Source organism: Dicentrarchus labrax, unplaced genomic scaffold, assembly GCF_905237075.1.
Source record: "Dicentrarchus labrax unplaced genomic scaffold, dlabrax2021, whole genome shotgun sequence".
Taxonomy (NCBI): Eukaryota; Metazoa; Chordata; class Actinopteri; family Moronidae; genus Dicentrarchus; species Dicentrarchus labrax.
In genome coordinates, this window is record NW_026136875.1 from 1062300 (window position 1) to 1082500 (window position 20201).

At 47.0% G+C, this 20201-nt stretch overlaps 1 protein-coding gene across 7 annotated transcripts in view; it reads right to left on the reverse strand.

Moving 5' to 3' along the window:
- Window positions 1-1452: 1452 nt before the first annotated feature.
- nup98 (nucleoporin 98 and 96 precursor) overlaps window positions 1453-20201 on the reverse strand; it is a 21814-nt gene continuing 3065 nt past the window's right edge. For 2 of the 7 annotated variants that reach the window (XM_051394934.1, XM_051394935.1), the window contains 33 exons: window positions 19289-19384; window positions 18821-19006; window positions 17894-18060; window positions 17407-17514; window positions 17088-17271; window positions 16807-16979; window positions 16466-16603; window positions 15798-15936; window positions 15596-15688; window positions 14855-14998; window positions 14478-14611; window positions 14095-14282; window positions 13771-13887; window positions 12985-13174; window positions 12538-12637; window positions 12342-12455; window positions 12120-12258; window positions 11839-12016; window positions 11187-11354; window positions 8884-9126; window positions 8668-8800; window positions 8274-8533; window positions 8004-8188; window positions 7565-7833; window positions 7081-7356; window positions 6813-6970; window positions 6372-6512; window positions 6126-6274; window positions 5823-6044; window positions 5503-5744; window positions 5083-5237; window positions 4358-4469; window positions 1453-3753 (listed from right to left, as the gene is read on the reverse strand). In XM_051394934.1, coding sequence (XP_051250894.1) covers window positions 3554-3753; window positions 4358-4469; window positions 5083-5237; window positions 5503-5744; window positions 5823-6044; window positions 6126-6274; window positions 6372-6512; window positions 6813-6970; window positions 7081-7356; window positions 7565-7833; window positions 8004-8188; window positions 8274-8533; window positions 8668-8800; window positions 8884-9126; window positions 11187-11354; window positions 11839-12016; window positions 12120-12258; window positions 12342-12455; window positions 12538-12637; window positions 12985-13174; window positions 13771-13887; window positions 14095-14282; window positions 14478-14611; window positions 14855-14998; window positions 15596-15688; window positions 15798-15936; window positions 16466-16603; window positions 16807-16979; window positions 17088-17271; window positions 17407-17514; window positions 17894-18060; window positions 18821-19006; window positions 19289-19384 — 5501 coding nt within the window. In that variant the 3' untranslated portion in view covers window positions 1453-3553. The remainder of the gene's footprint in view (window positions 3754-4357; window positions 4470-5082; window positions 5238-5502; window positions 5745-5822; window positions 6045-6125; window positions 6275-6371; window positions 6513-6812; window positions 6971-7080; window positions 7357-7564; window positions 7834-8003; window positions 8189-8273; window positions 8534-8667; window positions 8801-8883; window positions 9127-11186; window positions 11355-11838; window positions 12017-12119; window positions 12259-12341; window positions 12456-12537; window positions 12638-12984; window positions 13175-13770; window positions 13888-14094; window positions 14283-14477; window positions 14612-14854; window positions 14999-15595; window positions 15689-15797; window positions 15937-16465; window positions 16604-16806; window positions 16980-17087; window positions 17272-17406; window positions 17515-17893; window positions 18061-18820; window positions 19007-19288; window positions 19385-20201) is intronic. The other 5 variants (XM_051394940.1, XM_051394939.1, XM_051394938.1 and 2 more) reach the window with 5 other exon arrangements.

Genomic DNA, 20201 nt, shown 5'->3' on the forward strand with positions numbered 1-20201 from the left:
TTAGAAACATATTTTTTACGACATTAAAACTTTATATTATAACTGTTCTCATCATTGACAGTATATACAGTGCTGTGAAAAAGTATTTCCCACTTTCCTGATTTCGCTCCTGATTTTTGCATATTTGTCACACTTAAATGTTTCAGATCATCAAACCAATTTTAATATTAGACAAAGATGACCTGAATAAATACAAAATGCAGTTTTTAAATGATTTCATTTATTAAGAGGAAAAAGCTATCCAAACCTACCTGGCTCTATGTGAAAAAGTAGCACATCGACGACAGATCCAGGAGGTCACAAAAGAATCCAGAAAAACGTCTAAAGAACTGCAGGCCTCACTTGCCTCAGTTAAGGTCAATGTTCATGATTCAACAATAAGAAAGGGACTGGGTAGAAATTGCCTCCATGGGAGAGTCCAAGGGCAAAAACCACTGCTGGTGGTGGTAGTGTGATAGTCTGGGGCTGCTTTGCTGCTTCAGGACCTGGACGACTTGCTGTAGTTGATTGAGCCATAAGTTCTGCTCTCTACCAGAAAATCCTGAAGGAGAATGTCCAACCATCAGTTTGTGACCTTAAGTTCAAGCACACTTGGGTTCTGCAGCAGGACAATGATCAGGTCAAAGTTCGGACTGAAATCCGATTGAGATGCTGTGGAATGACCTTAAACAGAAGGTTCAAGCTCGAAAACTCTCCAATACAGCTGAATTAAACCAATTCTGCAAAGAAGAGTGGGCCAAAATTCCTCCACAGCGATGTGAAAGACTCATTGGCAGTTATCGCAAACGCTTGATTGCAGTTGTTGCTGCCGAGAGTGGCACAACTACTTTCTCACATAGGGCCAGGTAGGTTTGGATAGCTTTTTCCCTTAATAAATGAAATCATCATTTAAAAACTGCAAATCTTTGTCGAATATATACATTTTTGATGATCTGAAACATTTAAGTGTGACAAATGTGCAAACAAATAATAAGTGAGGAAGGGGTCAAATACTTTTTCACAGCACTGTAATAATGCAACGAGCTTCCTGGTCTGTGGAACCTGCATTCCCTCTTATGACCAGCAGGGGGCAGCCCCATTGACTGCAAACTAGAAGTCTGATAGTATTGAGTCTTATGGAGAAGTTGATTTATAAGCTCAGTAAACAGTTTATGGTCTCAAGCTCCACTTTCAGTCTTTCATACAGGAGTTCTGCTTGAATTGGGATTGTTGGAAAGACTTTTATTCTGTTTCTGTCCAGTTTGAAGTGTTTTCAGTTCATCTAAGAGGTAAAATCACTGGTTTTATAAATGGAGTCTGGTGGGCCGTAGCGTTTGTGGATGAGATTCTGCTCTAGTGCGACATCTAGTGGCAGCAAACCTAAAAGTAATCTGTCTGCACAGTAACTTTAAAGTGGTTGACACATCAGATTGTGAACTGTATTTTATTAGACAATGAAAAAAAAACAAACTGTTTATTTCTACTTGACTTTATTAAAAAATATTATCAACAAAATCATGCACACACACTCAAACAAAGCAGTATCCATCCACCTACACACACACACACAGTTTGTGTTGAACAGGAGGGAAACAGACATCATACAGAGCTTCCTGTTGCTTACTGTGAAAAACAAAAAACAGTCTTGGCAAGCTGACAGTTAATCTATGAGAATCAATCAATAAGTGAAGGGTTTCATTCCAAAACTCTTTGCATCCAATGTTTTAATAATTAAAGGTGGAGGATAAAAATGACCTGATATTCCCTGTTTGACTTTCCAAAAATATACAATATTTATATAATTACATGCAGTGAAATCTCTGGTTGGCAGCTCGTTTTTTGGAAGGAAACTCTTCGCTTTAGAAAATCTGACGACTGAACTGTAGTTTCACACACACACACACACACACACACACACACACACACACACACACACACACTCTGACATTCAAACAGAAAAACAAGAAATCTACAAAAATAGACCATTAGGCATTTTACACTTTGCATGTTGAGCTTTCCTCTGAGTCTGTGCACATCGAACCCGTTTGCTCGTCTTTAATATCGAGGGAATTATTCACATATCCACAGATGAACACGTTACGCCACGCTAAGCTAACGGCGGCTTTTATTTACTCGTAAAATAAAACAAATCTTTGAAAGAAAGAACAACGAGCAGTCACCCCCCCCCCCCTCCTCCAACACACACACATACTGTGTCAGAACTAATCAATAACGCACCGCTTTCTTTGGGGTCAGAGGTCAAACGAGTGACTGAGGGTCACATCCACACGCACACGCTCAGTGCGGTGCCGCTATGAAGACGCCGTTCAAACATACGGAGAAACAAACTGCTGAAGAGCGAAATACGCCTGGTTTACGGGAGCATTTCAAAATAAAACACCAAGAAGAGTCTGATTTTAATCACCAACAGTTCGATAAAAAGGAGCAGACGGCTGAAACCAGTGAACCTCAAATATTAGAAAATATATAAAAACTTAAATCTGGACGCTGCAGATTATAATCTCCTCCTAAGCCCCGCCCCTTCAGGAACCACACAGCCAATGCTATGCTAGTCACATTCAGAAGATTTGGTTAAAAGATAAAAACGAGATATATAATCGCATCTTAATTTAGATAATGTTAGCAACACACTAGCTAATTAGCTAGTTAATCTACAATCATTAGCAAAAGAAAAGCTAACTGAAGCTAATCTACACCAGCTAATGTTAGCAGATGTAAGAAGTGATTGATTAGCTATCTGGATCATTTACATCAATAAGTTACTGATTACTTAACTCGTTAGGTAACATTTAGATAATTTAAGATTATATTTGTGTCTTTTATCTTTCAAACATTTTCAACATGGTTAGCTTAGCATGTAGCATATCTCAGTACAGGAGAGGAGGAAGGGTGCAGCGTGGATACGATCTTTACATGATGCACGTTAAGCACATTGATTTGAATCTGACAAACAGAAATGATCGCAGTGATTGATCGCAGCGATTGATCGCAGTCTGCTGAGTGATTTTCAAACTGAACAGAAATGAGCAGAAACCAGGAGAAGGCCTTTCGTCCATTATGTTTGCGGCTCCAGTGAATTAAAGAACCTTCACTACGTGGACCGTGCTCCGATGTAACAGAATATTTAAGTTCAATAACTTCTCATCAGTTCTGGGTGGCGGTTTAAATTAGACTTCCTGTTGGTTTCTTTTTGAAGTGCTCCCCTAAAGACACACACACACACACACACACACACACACACACACACACACACACACACACACACACACACACACACACACACACACACACACACACAGACACACAGACACACACACACACACACACACAAGGAGGAATGACATTGCGAAGCTTTGTGCCTGTTTTCTTCGGGACAAACTTAAACAGAATAAACTCCAGATTAAAGTTCTCAAACGGCTCTCTTCCTCTTCCTCCTCTTCCTCAACAAGTCAAGACTCCTCAAAAGTTTTGCTCCTTTTTTTCTTCTTTGTGGAAAACTTTTCTGCGTCAGAGATTTCATGATGTTCGAGCAGCTCCCGACTGTTCTGCGCTCTCATTGGCTGACGATGAGCTGCCGCAGGTACGACTGCGTGAGGCCTCGCAGCTCCTCCAGCGTGTAATCCTCCGGCATCGGCAGGCGGGCGATGTGCGGCGCCAGCTGGGCGAGCGGGATGCTGAGGGAGTCGGACGCCGCGTCGCCCTGCTGCAGGCTCAGCACCGCGCGCAGGATGTTGGCCACACGCTTCGCCATTTCTGCATGGAGGGAGGAGGGGCGGGGGCGGGGGCGGGGCTTGGTTAGCGAAACAACTGAACAACAGCAGTTGACTTTACCTGAACCTCCGCGTTCGCTATGACGACGGAGCTCTACGGTCGCTGAATCCAAACTCCTCCCTCGACTCTGCAGAACCTTCCTACCAGTTCGATAATGTTCTGCTTTGAGATGTAACTAACTAGCTAACGAACTGAGCTAGTGTTTTGCTCGCTCTCTCTGAACGCTCTTTTATAAGGGAACTTTCTAACGCACACTTTGATCTACCCGAGGCCGGAGGTATACTCATTTTTTAACCACGTGTTTCTGCAGACGTGCACAACAACCGGTCCAAACAGACGCAGCCTTCCTGCGAATACGTGGTTAAAATCAAGTTTACCTGCAGCATTACAGGTAAAGTACTGATGGTGCAACGTTAACAGATTACTGGATTCTCTCTCTGCTTTTATTCTCCGTCAGTCTACCTGGGGATCATCATACTCTTTTAGAACTACAATCCTCATCATTCCGGGTCTGTGGGGTTGTCTCTAATCCTCACCTTCACCTAACGTCAGCCAATCAGAGCACAGATGTGTCGGTGAGTCTTACCTGATTGGGCGAGGCGGTCTCTGGCGGTGCTGCAGGGCAGGAGCTCGATTCTGCTGCACAGAGACGTCACGTTGGTGTGGAGACGCTCCAGCTCGTAACCGGCGTTCTCCATCTGGAAGAACACAAACATCAAAACTCATCAGGACCTGGTGGACGCCACCCGTACGTCACCTGGGGATATTATTGTATAATCGTCTTTTAACATGTAAATAAAATTAACAATGTACATTACTGGTCTTTCTTTTACCCTTAAGAGCAGCAACAAGTGCTGACTTTGCATTAGCAATATGCTAACATGTTAGCCTGTGATCACTAGAGCACTTTGAATTCTCCTCTTCTTCTTCTGTCTTATTTCAGGTTTATGTTCATTGACTCAGCAAATGGAAGTTAATATGGAAAAGATCAGTTCAACGTAAACATCTTCTCAGTTTGGTTAAACTGATTTACCTGATTTATAATTCGATTTGTGTTACACTATGTGCTGTAGCGCCCCCTAGTGGTCGGTTTGAATGAAACTGTCAGGGTGTGTTTCAGGTCCTTATATGGACATATCCTGTGAGTTTCGTGACGATCGACCCAACAGTTGATGATTTACGTCTGTGTCTGTGCTTCACCCCCTCTGAAGCTCACTGATCAATATCTTAAATAATCTATCAATAATCGTTATAAAACCTTTGATAAGTTTGGGCCGGTTTATGTCTAAGTGAGATATCTGGAGTCCATACCTGCTGGATGTCCTGCAGGGTCTTTATGACTCGGATGTAGTCCAGGTAAACCCTCCCTGCGGTGTCCCAGTCCTGGATGGTGGCGCTGTGTTCAGGGACCGCCAGCCCCTCCAGGAACTCCAGCAGGTAGTCGTGGTTGTCGTTGATGATGCAATCTACAGGAGGAAGTGAGGGACAAAACACAAGATTATAAAATGAGAAGGGTGAAAACATTTCCAGCTCTGATTTCAATTAAAAAAAGAACTGAATAATACATTTGTACATTGTATGTACGATTTATACAATTAGATTTTTTTAGATATAATCCTGCAAAAGATACTAAAACCTACAATTTTAAAAACAGATGAAAATCATATTTAAATAAGATTATTGATCCATAAATCCCAGTGAATCAGAGAGAAACACTCTGAGGGTTCAGACCTGAGGCCAGGTGTTGGATCAGCAGCCGGTGACACTGGCTCCAGTATCCGGCCCGGTACAGGTGCAAGGCCTCCTGGTGTCGGTCGGCGTCGCGGCGGGCTCTGGTGGCCTTGGCCTCGTGGATCCACTGCTCCGGGATCAACAGCCTCTCGGTGAGGAAGCGCTCCCTCCGGACTGACTCGTCCGTCTCCTGCAGGGGGCAGTGGAGGGTCAGCATGTCCCTCACCGCTCGCTCCCGCTGACTGAGGACGGGAAGAGAGACCGTGTGAGTACTGCGGTAGTTCTTGTTAACAAACAGAAGGAAAAGGAGCTGGACGTACGTGTGGTCCGGGATGTGCAGCAGGATGAAGATGGCCATGTGCCAGAGGCCAGCGCTCTCCAGCTGCGCGGCGTAGCTGGCGTGGAGGAGGCCCTGGCGCGAGGCGCTCAGGTGGCTGTAGTGCAGCGCCTGCAGGACGCCCCACAGGTGCCAGCTCAGACGGTAGTCCAGACGCTCCCAGGTGACGGTCAGAGGGTCCAAGAGCTGCTGCAGGCTGTAGTGTCTGCACGGGGACACACATCAGGGTTAGTGGCCAGAGTTACACACTGGAGCTGCATTATGGGAAATATAGGAGCACGTTTACCTGTCGCTGTACAGTTTGAGTAGGTGGAAGCAGAGGTCGTGCAGTGGCCGTTTAGACTCCTCCTCTTCTTCATCCTCCAGGTCCGGCTGCTCCGCCTCCAGGTACGGGGGCAGGGGGGCGCAGGCGTACTTCCCCCCCTCACACGAGCCCTGCGGGACAGAAACAACCACGTGGGTGATCAGTGGTCCGTCTGCTGAAGGGACCGCCGTGAATAATCTGACAGCAGAGCGAGAGGCAGCGGCTCACCTGGAAGGCGGCCTCATATCTGGCGAGGGCGTCGGCCACCGAGGCGGTCGGAGGCAACATGAACCAGAGGTGGACAGCTACGCAGCGCTTCCAGTCCAACTCAGAGCACACGTTCACCACAGACTCAGACGACTGCCACACCTGTAACAGGAAACAGCGGCAGCATCAGAGCATGCAGTCAGTTCCACTTTACAATCTGAGTGAGGATATCTGGTCATTATAATCAATTTCCAGCTGTTTCCAGGACAGACTGTAAACTAACCCTGCTCACTGGACAACAGAGGTGGGCTACAAAACGTATTGAAGGAGGGCTGCAGACTGTTTAAAATTCTTTCATGAAACATTTTAACCAAATTCAGGGCTCAACAACTGTGAAACCTCCTCCAATAGTTGGAAAATGTCTGTGCAGTATTTTGGTTCAACCAATCAAACGTGTCGTACAGGTTTCCCGGCGAGCAGAGCGAAGATGCGCAGGCGCTCCTCGGGCAGATAGCAGTCGGTCTGCATGCGGTTCCAGTCGGCGAGCTGAAGGGCCAGCAGGTCCCGGCAGTACTGAGAGCCCATGGCCTGAGACAGCAGTAGGGACAGACGGTGGTCTCCTGGGGACAAACAGTGTCAGTACCAAGACATTCAATGCTACATGTTCTTGTCCATCTGCCTGATGACGCCAGCACCTCTTCTTTATATAATATTACTGTCTTCCTCTCACCTTCCTTCTGTGCGAGCCGACACGCCTCGCTGATGCGGTTGCCTGTCAGGTAGCTGAAGATGGCCTCCGTGTGGCTGCCCTTCCCCGCCAGCGCCACCTCCTCCTCCACCCTGCAGGTGGCCCCGCGGGACAGCCAGGCCGAGAAGGTCCTCCTCCTCTCCAGCTGCTGCTCGTACTCGCCGGGCATCTCCACGTCCGGCTCCTGATCTGTGGGGCCCAACCGACCCCACAGGGCCTCGCACAGGGTCCAGACCTCGGACCAGTAACCCAGGAGGGCTGGAGGATGATGAAGATCCTTTAGATTATTTTTCTCAAGAGAAATGAGCAAACTGAATACAGAAAAAGGCCTGTAAACTTTTCACTGGGTTTAGGGAGCAAGCCCTTATTCTTTGGTTCAACTAAAGATAATCAACTGAATATTTCAGAAAATGAGAAGGATTTAACGATGAATTTAAAGGGTGGAGAAGAATCCTGGGACTCTTACGATCAACGTCTCCCTGCTTGTCATTCAGTTCGGTGATCCACTCGGCGTACTCGTGCAGCGCCGCCACGCCGGGCTGCGGTCGGACCAGAGGGCAGGCGGAGGTGTCCGGGGTGTCGACGGTGCTGTGCTTCAGACAGATCTCCAGGGGGCGCTGCAGCACCGCCTGGCTCTCCTCATCGTCGTCGTCCTCCTCCTCACTGCCCTTTGCTGCCGGAGGATCCAGACCCACCAGCTGCTCCAGGACCACCTTGTAGGAGCTCTCTATCAGACTGCAGGAGACAGAACCACTTTAGAACCAGGACCACAGAATCCAACTGTTTGCTTTGTGACTGCTGCTGTTTGTCAGAGGAATCAATTCTTTCCTCTTCTGAGTCATTATAATATGATTCTGTAACAGGCAGTCTGTCTTTCTGTCTGTCTGTATCTGTCTGTCTCTTACGGTTTGTTTCTGGCAGGTTTGGGCAGGAAGCTGAAGTCGGTTCTGGCTGTGAGCTCTTGGTGCTCGAGCTGTTTTTCCGTCGGGGAGCTCAGCCGCTGGCCACAGTGCGCCAGCGTCCAGCCGGGACCCCACCCCACCCGAAAGGAACGACCCGCAAACAGCCCGGCGTCCATCCACAAACTCCCCTGCACAACAACAACAACATTTATTTTTCATGTTGTTTTGGTGAAGCTTTCTCTGATCTTAGTAACGACAAGGAATAGTACTGACCTTCCCCTGAGTGACAGACTCTTTGAGGGGGACGGGCCCGCCCAGCCGCCGGACACCGACCGTCCTGACCGCAGGCTCTGGAGTTCTAGCAGCCAGCAGGAAGTTGGAAGGGCCCGGCCCCGCCCAGTGTAGCGGACGCGAGGGTTCGACAGCCGCCGGAGACCCCCGGGACAGAGTGTGTGGAAGGAGAGGGGGGCGAGGAGAGTCTGACAGCTGAGAGAGGAGGCCCGAGGTAAAACGAGCCTGAAGGAGACCACCGACTGCAGGGGGGGGAGAGAAAGAAAGAGAGAAAGAAAGAGAGAGAGAAAGAAAGAAAGAAAGATGTTGTGAATCCCCAGAGAGACATAAAGGTTACTAAAACCAGAGGAAGTGGACGGCGAGATGCATTTCTTACCTGAGGGTCGGCTCTGAGCTCCCGGCAGGACGAGGCGAGGGGACGAGACGTCAGTGGAGACCTTCATCGCTCCGTGGTTCTGGAACATGTCGCTCTCCTCCTCATCCTCAGCGAACAGAGATGCCTTCATGATCTGCAAATAAAACAGGAAATTTTATTTTGGCAGTCTGATGGAGTGATGTGCTTCCTGTTTGCGGGCAAGGGCCGCTGCTGTACCTGCAGGGTGTGCGGGTTGATGCCCAGCGAGGACGCCATGTGGCTGGACGCAGAGACGCCGTCGTGCTCCGTGGAGATCAAACCTCCGAGCTTCCCGCCCAACACGTCCATATCCCCCGCCAACAGCTCGCCGCTGTCCTCCTCGCCTCCCAGCATGCTGTCCATCGGGAAGTTCTGGGTGATGTCAGCCATGTCGCTGTCCAGCTCCGCGACGCCACCCGGAAGATCCACGACAACAGTGGACTGAAGACACACACACACACACACACACAGTCCATTATGAGCTGGTTTTTAGGAGGCTGATTGTGAACCTGATCTCTGTCAATCACTGTGTGCATTTCAATTTATATCCTGATCCAAAAACTATTCCCTTAAATATTCTTTATTATTAAAATAAAGACGTCTTAAACCTTGTCTGAGCTTAAAAACTAAACATTTAAAAGCTTAAAGTTTCTTCAGTGAGATCCTCAGCTCAGCTTTTATTATCAGTTATCACCACAAAGAGAAGCTGCTCTTCTTCACAAACTTTACAGACCAATGATTAAATCTTCATTAACTTTATTTCATTAATTGCATGAGTATGAAAATTAGTACAATTTATGTCACACATCTTAAAGCAGCTCTGAACTCGATGATATAAACACAATCATATAGAATATAGAAGAATATAAAAACACCAGCACACACCTCAACACATCAACATATTTCCTGATCGGTTTGGGTTGTTTCTGTCCTCATCGGGGTAAACGGACCAATCGGCTACCGGCTGAGTCGGGTTTTTGGCAGATTTATGTTTATTTTTATAATTTAACGTTCTGCCTCCGAAGAACGAGTCAGAGGGAAAACGGCTGTAGAGCCAGAATATTTTCATATCGAACTGCAGTTAATTAAAGGTTTATTTCCACTAGTCTGATGACAGGAAATACAGTTACTAAGGGATTTATAGAGGCTGCAACCAGGACTCTGACTCTGGGGAAGATGGGGACACAGCAGAGAGTGTTACTCAACCAATAATAATAATAATAACATCTGTGCACTGCGACTGTAATCGGTGACTGAGATACAGACACACACGAGACAGTAATTTCACACAGTGTGCTCTAAAAAATAAAAAGAGGTTTTAATCACCGCTAACGTTAGCAGACAACGCAACTCAAACACACCGAAGCCAACTCTGAACTGACAGACATAGAGCCAGTGAGATGTCTAAATACTCTGGTATACCATAATACCGCCCAAGACTATTTCCTGAACAGTGAAAACACTTTCTATGCTGATGTTAAAGTAGAATGTGTGAGGCAGAAAGGGATACACATAGTTTGACCCATATATCTGCATCTACATGCACCAGAACTACTGAGCAGCACTTTAATAAACTCTGCTGCACACACATTTATTTACTCTCCTACATTCATCATGAATCATCAGTTTCAAGCTTCACTGTTTTTGACCTGTTGGTGAACTGATGGATCAGTTATTATCGGTTCTTGTCGGTTATTGTGGTGGACGGTTCTCGGTGTCAGAACAAACAATGTAGCTCCAGAGATGTTTGAGACTTTCCTCACTGCACAACCATCGGACTCGGACTGGAGCAGCACGTATTGTTTGTTTACTGTTGTATTCCTTTACTGTTGTGTTTGTTTGTGCCGTCACTGTGGATTTGATCCTTTTACTGATGAAATTAACTCCTAAAGTTTTTTGGCTTCGAATATAAAATTAAAAACAGAAAGTAATTCCTGCTCTTTGTCCGTCTGTCCCTCGACTATCTCTCAGGTTTTATTTGACGGAGACCCATCAGATGTGTGAACGCCTGCTCTAAGGCACATTTCTGTTTCTGTACAGACGTACGGCCACGGCGCTCCTCCACGAATGAATCTGAGCTACAGCTCTCACATCGTTCACCGCTCTGCTCAGACAACCATAAAGACTAAACTGCATCAGAAACAGCCTCAACCTTCAGAATCTCTGTGAAAACAGGAAATATTTCTCATCATTCAGGCTCCACTCGTTAACTCATCAATACAAAACTGATTACTGGCTTGGAGCTGGTAGAAAAAGGTCTCAACCACGAGTGGGCTTCATTAACTTCAGTAATATCAGTCGATTCTAAAGATGATCACAGAGTGAGAATACTGAATGTCGTCAGGACAGACGTCAGCGCAGAAGAAAGCAGATTTAAAATGTGCTACGACCAAACAGCTGGAAGCCAGTTTGAGAGAAACGCTCCTTTAATCATCTCAGCTGTGTCAGTGAGGATGATGATGATGAGGATGATGAGTGTTGATGGGCGCAGGCTGCTCTACCTGAGCCTGTGGCGCCACCTGCTGCTGGGAGGGGGGAAGCTGCTGCTGCTGCTGCAGCCTGGAGGGAGGAAGTGACATCGTCGTCTTCAGCTTCTTGGGGTCGGTTTTAAGCGGGACGTCCTCCTCCTCGTCCGAGTCCTGGAGGCCATATTTGGAGAAATGGGCCACCTAAGAGAGAGGGGGGGTGGGGGGGGAGGAGTCAGTTACACCTGAGAACTACATGAGAAAGACACACCTGAGCAGCACAGACAGCGTTAACAGGTTTACACCTCTGGGTCAGAAATCTACTCGCTCAAAGTCTTTTTAAATTTTCCCTCAAACTTCATTTTGCTATTTTATAATTCTTATTCTGCTTATTGGCCGACAGTCACACTGACAGTAAGGTTTAGACTAGACTTAGAGAGTCTAAGTCTAGTCTAAACCTCACCAAGACTGAACCAACACAACAAATCTGAGGCAGCGCTGGTGCGTGTGTTTATTGAGACTGGGAGGTCTACAACTGCATCGTTATACCGTCTATGAACCTCTTCAATCTCGCCATGGACACACTCCATATTATAATAAACATCTTCAAACAAAACAGTCTGGAAACTAACTGAAACTGAACTGAGAACAAAATATAAAAACACATGCAAGAGCCCAGGTGACTGACCTCGAACACCCAGGATCCGGTCTCAGGTCTGTACTCCAGGAAACGGGCTCCCTGTTTGCGTGAGGCTTTCTCCAGACGGCCCTCGTAGTTCATCTCGGTCAGGCGCTCGGGGCTCCGGATCTGACTGCAGGTGGTCTTGTCGTTTGGCCAAACGCCGTCCAGAGTCACCTCCGCTCGCCTAAGACAGGATCCGGATTACCGACATATAACTGGGCAGTTTGGCGCTAATTTGACACAGACGAAATCCAGAGTCCGACTTCACATGGTCTCCTGTCACTCACCTGTTGAGCCCCTCCCCTTCTGGCGGCTTGTTTTTGTCGTCCGGGTACACGATGACCTCTTTGCGTCTGAAGTGGACGATCTCATCCAGGTTCAGTGCCGTCACGTTTATCTCGCCGGCAAAGAAGATGGAGCCGTAGCCTGCGAGGGCCAATCAGAACAGAGCGGTTAGACTGAGGCCGGTTGGTCTTTAACATTTCAGGTGGAAACGCAGCTCCACTTACCTTTCCTGCCAACAGAGAAGTTTTCCACCACACACTCGCCGTTTTCGTCCACCATGTCAGCCAGATCCTCCATGGAGGGGATGGTGTAGTAGCCGACACGGTTCAGAACGATACCTTCAGAAACAGGAAACAGTATGTGAAGACCATCGAGCGCCATCATTTCTGCCTAATTTGTATTGAACTGCTTGTAACTGACCTGCTGGGTGAGGAGACTGCTGGGACTCCTGCTGCTCCTCCTCTCTCTCCTCCTGCAAAGACTCCTCCCCCAGAGATGCCGACATGTCCTCGCTGCTCAGCTGCAGAAAAATAATACACTGACTGATTGACCCTAACCCAAACCACTGCACCACAACATAAACATACTGAGTAGAGGGTTAGCGACAAGCTAGCATAACATCCTGTGAATGATGAGTCTCCATCAGGATACATTTGAAAATGAACGCAGTGTTTTTATAGACTCCCACTCAGAGCGGAGGCTGCGGGAGGTGACTCACTTCCTGCTGTGTGTGCAGGTGTGTTTGAATATCTCGACTGTGTACAGAATCTAAATACAGATGCTAACGCTCCCGTTGTTTCCTCACTGTCCTCTGCGTATCAACCTGGCTTTGTGTAACACATGAACTGAAGGTTACGAACTGCTGACCTCCAGTCCGTTCCTGGCCGGTTTGTGCATGTTCAGGTCGCTGATGGTGTCCTGCAGGCTGGTCTGGGCGCGGCCCTGCGGGATCGGCTTGGCGATGGGGTTGACATAGAACTGGGTGACCTCCGGGTCGTCGTCTGGCCGGCTGCTGGGCCCCGGCACCTCCCTCAGTTCCTCCTCATCGTCCAGGTGACTGCAGACGGGGAGGCAGGAGAGAAGAGATTATTATGAGTTTAAAATAATTAAAAACAGAGCTGCTGGAAAGTTTGAGGAGGTTTAAGAGCCAAAGCTTCATAATGGAGAGTTCACACAGAAAGCAATGAGATTACATCCAAAGTCAATGCAAAGACACCAATAGAAAAGTGAGAGTGTAAGTTCTGAAAATCTGTGTTATTGATTCCAGGTGTTGGTTTTCCTTCACTATGAACTCAGTTAGCACAGCACTGATCAACCAAACTCCATTGAGAAAACAAGCATTTTACAGTTGTTTGTGTGAATTCAGACTTTTACAAATCTCCATCATGTAAGATGTAATTTCAGCATCTTTTTAATCCGTTTGACATTAAATCACAGGAAAATCTGTTTATTTTAGGCTCACACTGCCACAGTAAACCAGATTAAAGGGCGAGTAATTAATGTTCCTACACATGCAAATAAACACAACTGATCCCACTAATAACGCAGGGCCAAGATTTGCTTGATGTTTGCTGAGAACACACCGTATGACTTTAACAGACCTCTGACAGCCAATCAGAGAGCAGACATCTGTGTGTGTGTGTGTGTGCAGACCTGTGTCCGTTCTGCGGATACTCTGAAGGTGAAGCAAGGTCGTCTGTCTCTTTGTTGATTGGACTGTTGTACTGACTGCTGTTCAGGTTCTTCAGCACAAGTTTCTTGATGCTCTTCCTGTGGACACACACACACACACACACACACACACACACACACACACACACCCACACACCCACACACACCCCACACCCCACACACACACACACACACACACACACACACACACACACACACACACACACACACACACCAGGTGAACATGTCGCGACTACATGACCTCACAAAGCACTTTCACTGTTGTCATGGTGACCGGAGGCGTACCTGGGTATGAAGGCGCCGTTGGTGAGTGAGGGCTCGTCGTCATCGAGGCCGTCGAACAGCTGAGACTTGGAGGCCCCTGATGATGTCAGCGCTTTGGGGCGGACCCTGGTCGCGGGTCGAGGGGTCAGCTTGTAGTGAGTGGGTGTGGTCAGAGCCTTCTGGGCTGTCGGATTGGTCGGTTTCAGACGCTGTCGGAGCAGAAATGTGTGTTAGAGCTTTAAAAGGTACAGAAATGTTGGTGATGCCTCAGTTGGTTTGTGTTCAGCTTTCTGCGGTCGTGTGTCATTATTCAACCTTTATCTGAGTCATTCATAATGCGAACGATAAGAGCAGCTGCTTCAGTTACTCAACACAAACACTGAATAAACCAGCAGCTGTGTCACCTCCTCTTTCTTCTTGGGGTCCGACAGCTGGTTTCTGAACAGCGGAGAGTCTCCGTATGGCGAGTACGCCAGAACGCTGAGCTGCTGCTGAAGCATGGCCTGCTGGGCCGCCGCCGCATTTGGATCTGTGAGCGCTGGAGAAAGAAAAAAAAAAGAAAAGACAAATGAATGCTGCTTCACCCATTCAGCCGTCCTTGGAGAGAGGTCAAACACTGACAGTTTGGACCTGATGGGAGAACTGGGACTGTTTTAAAATATATGCAGGTTTTATTGGTTAGGGAATAAATTCTCAGCAGCTGGTGCAGCACGGGAGGAGAAGGAATAGTTTTCATTTTGAGATATTTTCTCTGTATGGTGTGATGGACTCAGCTGCTCACCAACGGGTTGCTGTGGAGCTCCGAAGCCCAGGGTGCTGGTTCCAGTGTTGAACCCGGCTGTTCCGAACGTTCCCATCGTTCCCAGTGTGGTCCCCAGTTTGTTCTGGTTATTCCCAAACAGAGACGTCTGCCCTGTGCCGACTGCTTAACACACACAACCTTGTATTAATGCATCTGTTAGACTGACTGTATGTTTGAGGAGGACTGAGTCAAATATCTGCTGGTTCCTGCTTCTAATCTGATTTTACATTATTGTAAATTCCAACTCAACGTCCTGTTCTTCATTGTTTTCTGACATCAATGTGGAATTGAAAAATAAAGTAATAAAGTCACTTAATCACATAGAATAATCTTCAATAGCAGCTCTTAAGGCAGGCTATTTGAACAGACCTATTATTATTATTATTATTATTATTAATAATAATAGTAATAATAATGCATGCTTGGTAGCTCATTTGCATCTCTTTCGTTTATGGTTAGAGCTGCACAGATGGTAAAAACCCCTCATACTGCAATATATTTTATTTTATTGTGAATAATCAGTTGTGTCACAGATTGATGAGGTGACATTTTTCTGTACCAAACAAACATCTAAAGGAGAAGTTCTGTACGTCAGGACGTCTCTCCAGCTCCACAGAACTTCATTATAACGAATCATGTAGAGATACACATCACAAATGCTTAAACCCATCGTAATTAAAGTGGAAGTAAAGTCAAACAGCTGGAATGTAAGAACGGTACCTGTGCCGAAGCTGGTTCCCAGTCCAGCTCCCAGTCCTCCAGTTGCTGGCTTGTTCCCAAACAGACTCCCTCCAGCAGGGTTTGCACCAAAACCTGCACCAAGCGACAAACAAAAATACTGGTAAATAAATGCTAATGAGCCAGAAGCATCATCACTGGTCCCACTGGTCTGGATACGTCTCCACTCTGAACACAAACTCACCGAAGGTGGAGGTGTTGGTTCCGGTCCCCAGTGTGAGGGCCGGCTTGTTGCCAAACAACCCAGTGCCGGTACCGAAGGACGGGGCGGCGCTGGTGGTTGTGGCACCGAACCCGGCAGTCTTATTCCCGAATAAACTCTGCTGTAACACACACACACACACACACACACACAGTAATGTTAAAATGACATTGACACACAGTGTAAACACAGTAGATGCTCAGGGGGAGAACTACTGCAGTGTATGAATGAGAGATGTTTGTTAACATTAAAGAGCAGAAACACAGAGAGACTCACTGTGGAGTTCAGTCACTTTACATTTGAAATGTTGCTGTTGTTTTTAGTTTCTAGTTCAGTTATTTTGCTTCCACGGCTCCTGGAACTACTTTATGGGCTTTATGAGCACATCTACTCCACTTTAAGAAAGTGTTTCTCTGGGAGAAAACAACCACAGTGAACTTTACAGCCTCTGGAAAATATTCTTCTACCACAGCATCAGTGAGCACTAACAGTGTTCTTTGTTACTGGACGATTAAATCTAGTTTGCATGTTTGATGTTAAACGCTGATTGTTGTATCTGACACATACTCTGAGCCACTAGCTTATACTGGCCCTCCTGTGGCTGCTGAAGTGTCTGTTACTGATAAACTGACTGGGACTCTGGTTTGTACCTGAGTGCCGACGTTTCCAAATCCAGTGTTGGTTTGGCCGAACAGCCCGGTGGCCGCCCCAAAGCCGGTGGCAGTGCTCGTCTGAGCGGCGCCAAACAACCCGCTCGTCTGAGACGCCGCCGTGTTTCCAAACAAACCCTGAATCACAGGAGAGGAAGCGGTGAGACACAACAACTCAGACTCCTTTTTAGCTCTCACGTTGTTCTTCAACCTTTTCACAGCACATTAGTTTAGTTTGTGTTTTCAAACTGCACAGTGCTGTCAACAGGATGTCCACGAAACTCTGACACTGAATTTAAGATATTTAAAAGAACACTGAAGACCTTCACAAAGAGACTCACCATGCTGCTGGCGGGGGCCTGTCCCATAGTGTTGGTGTTGCCGAAGGAGAAGCCGGTGCTCTGTGTGGTCGTGGCCTGACCGAACGGCTTGAAGAGGCTGCCGGCTTGTTGCTGGGTCGGCTGACCGAACAGACCGCCTGTGGCTGTGCCGAACCCACCGGGGGCTGCTGCTGCTGCAGAGGACCAACATACAGCATGTTATTCACTAGCTCTCACTGACATTATAAAAGTCAATATATCACATCAGCAGCTGACTCTGGATCAGGTTCTGTTCCACTTACTTGCTGCTCCAAAGGTGCTCTTGTTCTGTCCGAAGGAGAAGCTGGTGTTGGGGGCAGAGGAGCCGAACAGGCCGGTGGTGGCGCTGGATGTGGCTGTGGCCGGTCCGAACAGACTTCCTGTCCCCGCAGCCATCGGATTGGTCGGGCCCTTCCTGCCTGCCTGGTAGTCCTCGAGCCTCAACTCCTGCAGGGGGACACGTGAGAGGAACGGAGAAACATTCATTGATCATCCAATCACCTGCAATGTAAGCTATCTGTACCAACCAAATCTCTAAGAACAGCAGCTGTCACGTCGGTCTGTGTCGGCCTTCAAACTCACCTCCAGAGATTTATTCTCGTACTCCTTCATGGCTGTGATGCACTGGTGCTTGGTGTTGATGCTCGTGGTCACGCCTGCTTTCACCATTGTGTCACTTCCTGTTGGAGGCTGATGAAGGAAATAAGAAAAGTATGGTGTGTAAAACGTACATATATGGTCAACGATCATTCACAGTCACACGACTACATTCTCACTGTATACTTGTTTACAGTACAATGTTTCTACACCAGAAATAAACTAATGTTTTTATACAAAGAGGAAATTGTAAATTCAGAAAACTTCAAAAACAGAAAATGTTTTCTTAAAAGACTTTCACACGGTTTTGTTTTCTGAGCTGTTTGACCACCGTCCAGTAGTCTGAGCAGCTCCTCCACTGTGAGGGATCCATGTCCACCGAGCACACACAGACAGACACACTGACTCACAGCAGGAAGTGCGCCCCTGCATCCCACCGTGTGTCCACACTGACTGCCGCTAAAGTACTCACATTGAATTTTACGGTGGTTCCTGGCTGCTGCGCAGCGGAGAACCCGGAGCCTCCGAACAGCGAGGGCGTTCCACCGAAGGGGTTGGAGGCGGTGTTGGTGGACCCAAACAGCCCGCCGCTGCTGGTGCTTGTCCCAAAGCCTGGAGGACACGATGTGAGGGAGACTTCTTCAGGCCGTTCAGGCGTTTCATTAGATAAACAAATCAAAGTGACAGCTGGACTGAGCGGGTTGGAAATACAACTGGAGTTATTTAACATTTGTTTGGTAAGTAGACACATGTTTCTGTGGTGTTAGTTCATACTTCTGAAATAGTGAGGAGTGAAGAGAAGGGACAGAAAGTGTCCGAAGTTCAAGCTGAAACTAAATGAAAACTCTGTCAAACTAAACCTTAACTAGCCTAGCACGATAGACACGGTCAATGTCGTAACGAACTAGCTAACTGTTGGCAGAGGGCGTTGTAATAACGCTGCATACACTGGGACAGCACACACACAGCCTTTTTAGTCACTATTACACAGCAACCTGAATTGACACACTCTATGGCTGACTACAGTAACTAACACGGGGCAGTTCGGCTGTGGGTGGAGGAACAATCAGATCCACAGTACCACAGTTTGTGGGGGAACAGAAGCCTTTCTGAAACACTGAAACAAATGTATTTTTATTTTATCTTTTGTCTATTTACAATTACTCTTTAATAAAGCAAAAGTATTCCTTAACGGTGAATCGCTGGAATAATCAGTAGAATACTCGATTACCAAAATAATCTGTAACTGCAGCCGTAAACTGAGATTTAATATCTTAATGACAGTCAGCTGTTATTGAGGTCCCTACTGGATGAATCCAGAACCAGGTTGACTCTACCGAACCGATCAATAAAGGAGTGAAGTGTAAAGCGAGATCAGTGAAGTGTGAAGGGTTCTCACTTCCGAAAGAGGTGGGTTTGCTGGCACCGAAGGCATTGTTCTGCTGGGAGAAGAGTCCGCCGGTGGTGCCGGTTCCAGTGCTGCCAAACAGGCTAGTTGTGGTGCCGCTCGCTGCACCGAAACCGAAGCCGGTGCTGGTGGAGGAAGTTGCTGGCTGGCTGAACGTACTGGCCCCAAACAGACCGCCTGCAGGACAACGAACAGGGACAGATTAGCATTCATTTCCACAACCTTCTTTTCTGTGTCCATATACATTCCTGAGCACTGATACAGCTGAGCTGGCTTTAAGTAACTGCTAACTGCTTGAATAAAGAACAGAAGGTCTGAACAATGTAAAACCTCACTGCAGACTGGACTGAGACAAGTTGCAGGCAGATGTGGCCTCAGCAGGTGAAACCTGCCCAGACAGGAAGGACTTACATGTGCTGGACTGAGACACAAGAGCGAATGAGACAAGAGCTGACAAACCAGGTTTATTCTGTGTGGCACCAAACAGTCCTCCAGCGTTGGTGGTGGTCCCGAACGCGGACGTCCCAAAGCCTCCCGTCGTCCCAAAACCTGCGTCTGCAGTTACAGAGTTCATGTGAGGACAGGACTGATGAGTTCAATCACCTGCTGCTTCTGAACACTGAAACTCTCTAACAGACTACATCAGGATCATTAACAGGTTTCTGCCTCTCCATCAACCTGATAACTGCCCCTTAGAGTTCACAGCAGGACCTAACCAACAGTTCTACACCCTAACGCTGACATTCGAGATCCAAATCAACGGTCAAGAGCTGCACGTGTATTCACTCTGCAGCACGCAGGGTGCTCTAGAACAGTGGTTCACAACCTGTGGGTTAGGGCCACCACTAGGGGCTGCCAAAATCTTATGGGGGGTCGCAAGTCCTGTTTGATTATAAAGGTGTGTGAAAACTTAAAGAAATATACAGAGTAGGCCTATATCTCAGCATTTGGTTTATTTATGTGAAAACCAATATGAAACTGTTATTTTTTAAGTGTATATTATTATCTAAGATGTAAACTTTGATGTGAACACTGACAGAGCTTCAGTCTCTGATCAACAGCCTCGTCCTGCATTAGAAAACCAAAGAGCTGATAGAACAATGAGAATAAACAGTGAATCTGAAGAAAGAGAAGCCTGTGAAGTCTGAATGATTGTTAAACATTTCAATGCATAATACTGACAGAATTGTTTAAAAAGTTCCTAAAATATCAGGAGAACTCATTGTTGACTGTTACTGTGCTGTTAACCTGCAGTTGTTGTGTTCATGGTTTAATATGAAATATATATAAATGGGTCACTGAGTCAGAGTTCATCAGTTTACTATTGATAGAAGAGAGCTCCAATAAAGGAAAAAGGTTGGAAACCACTGCT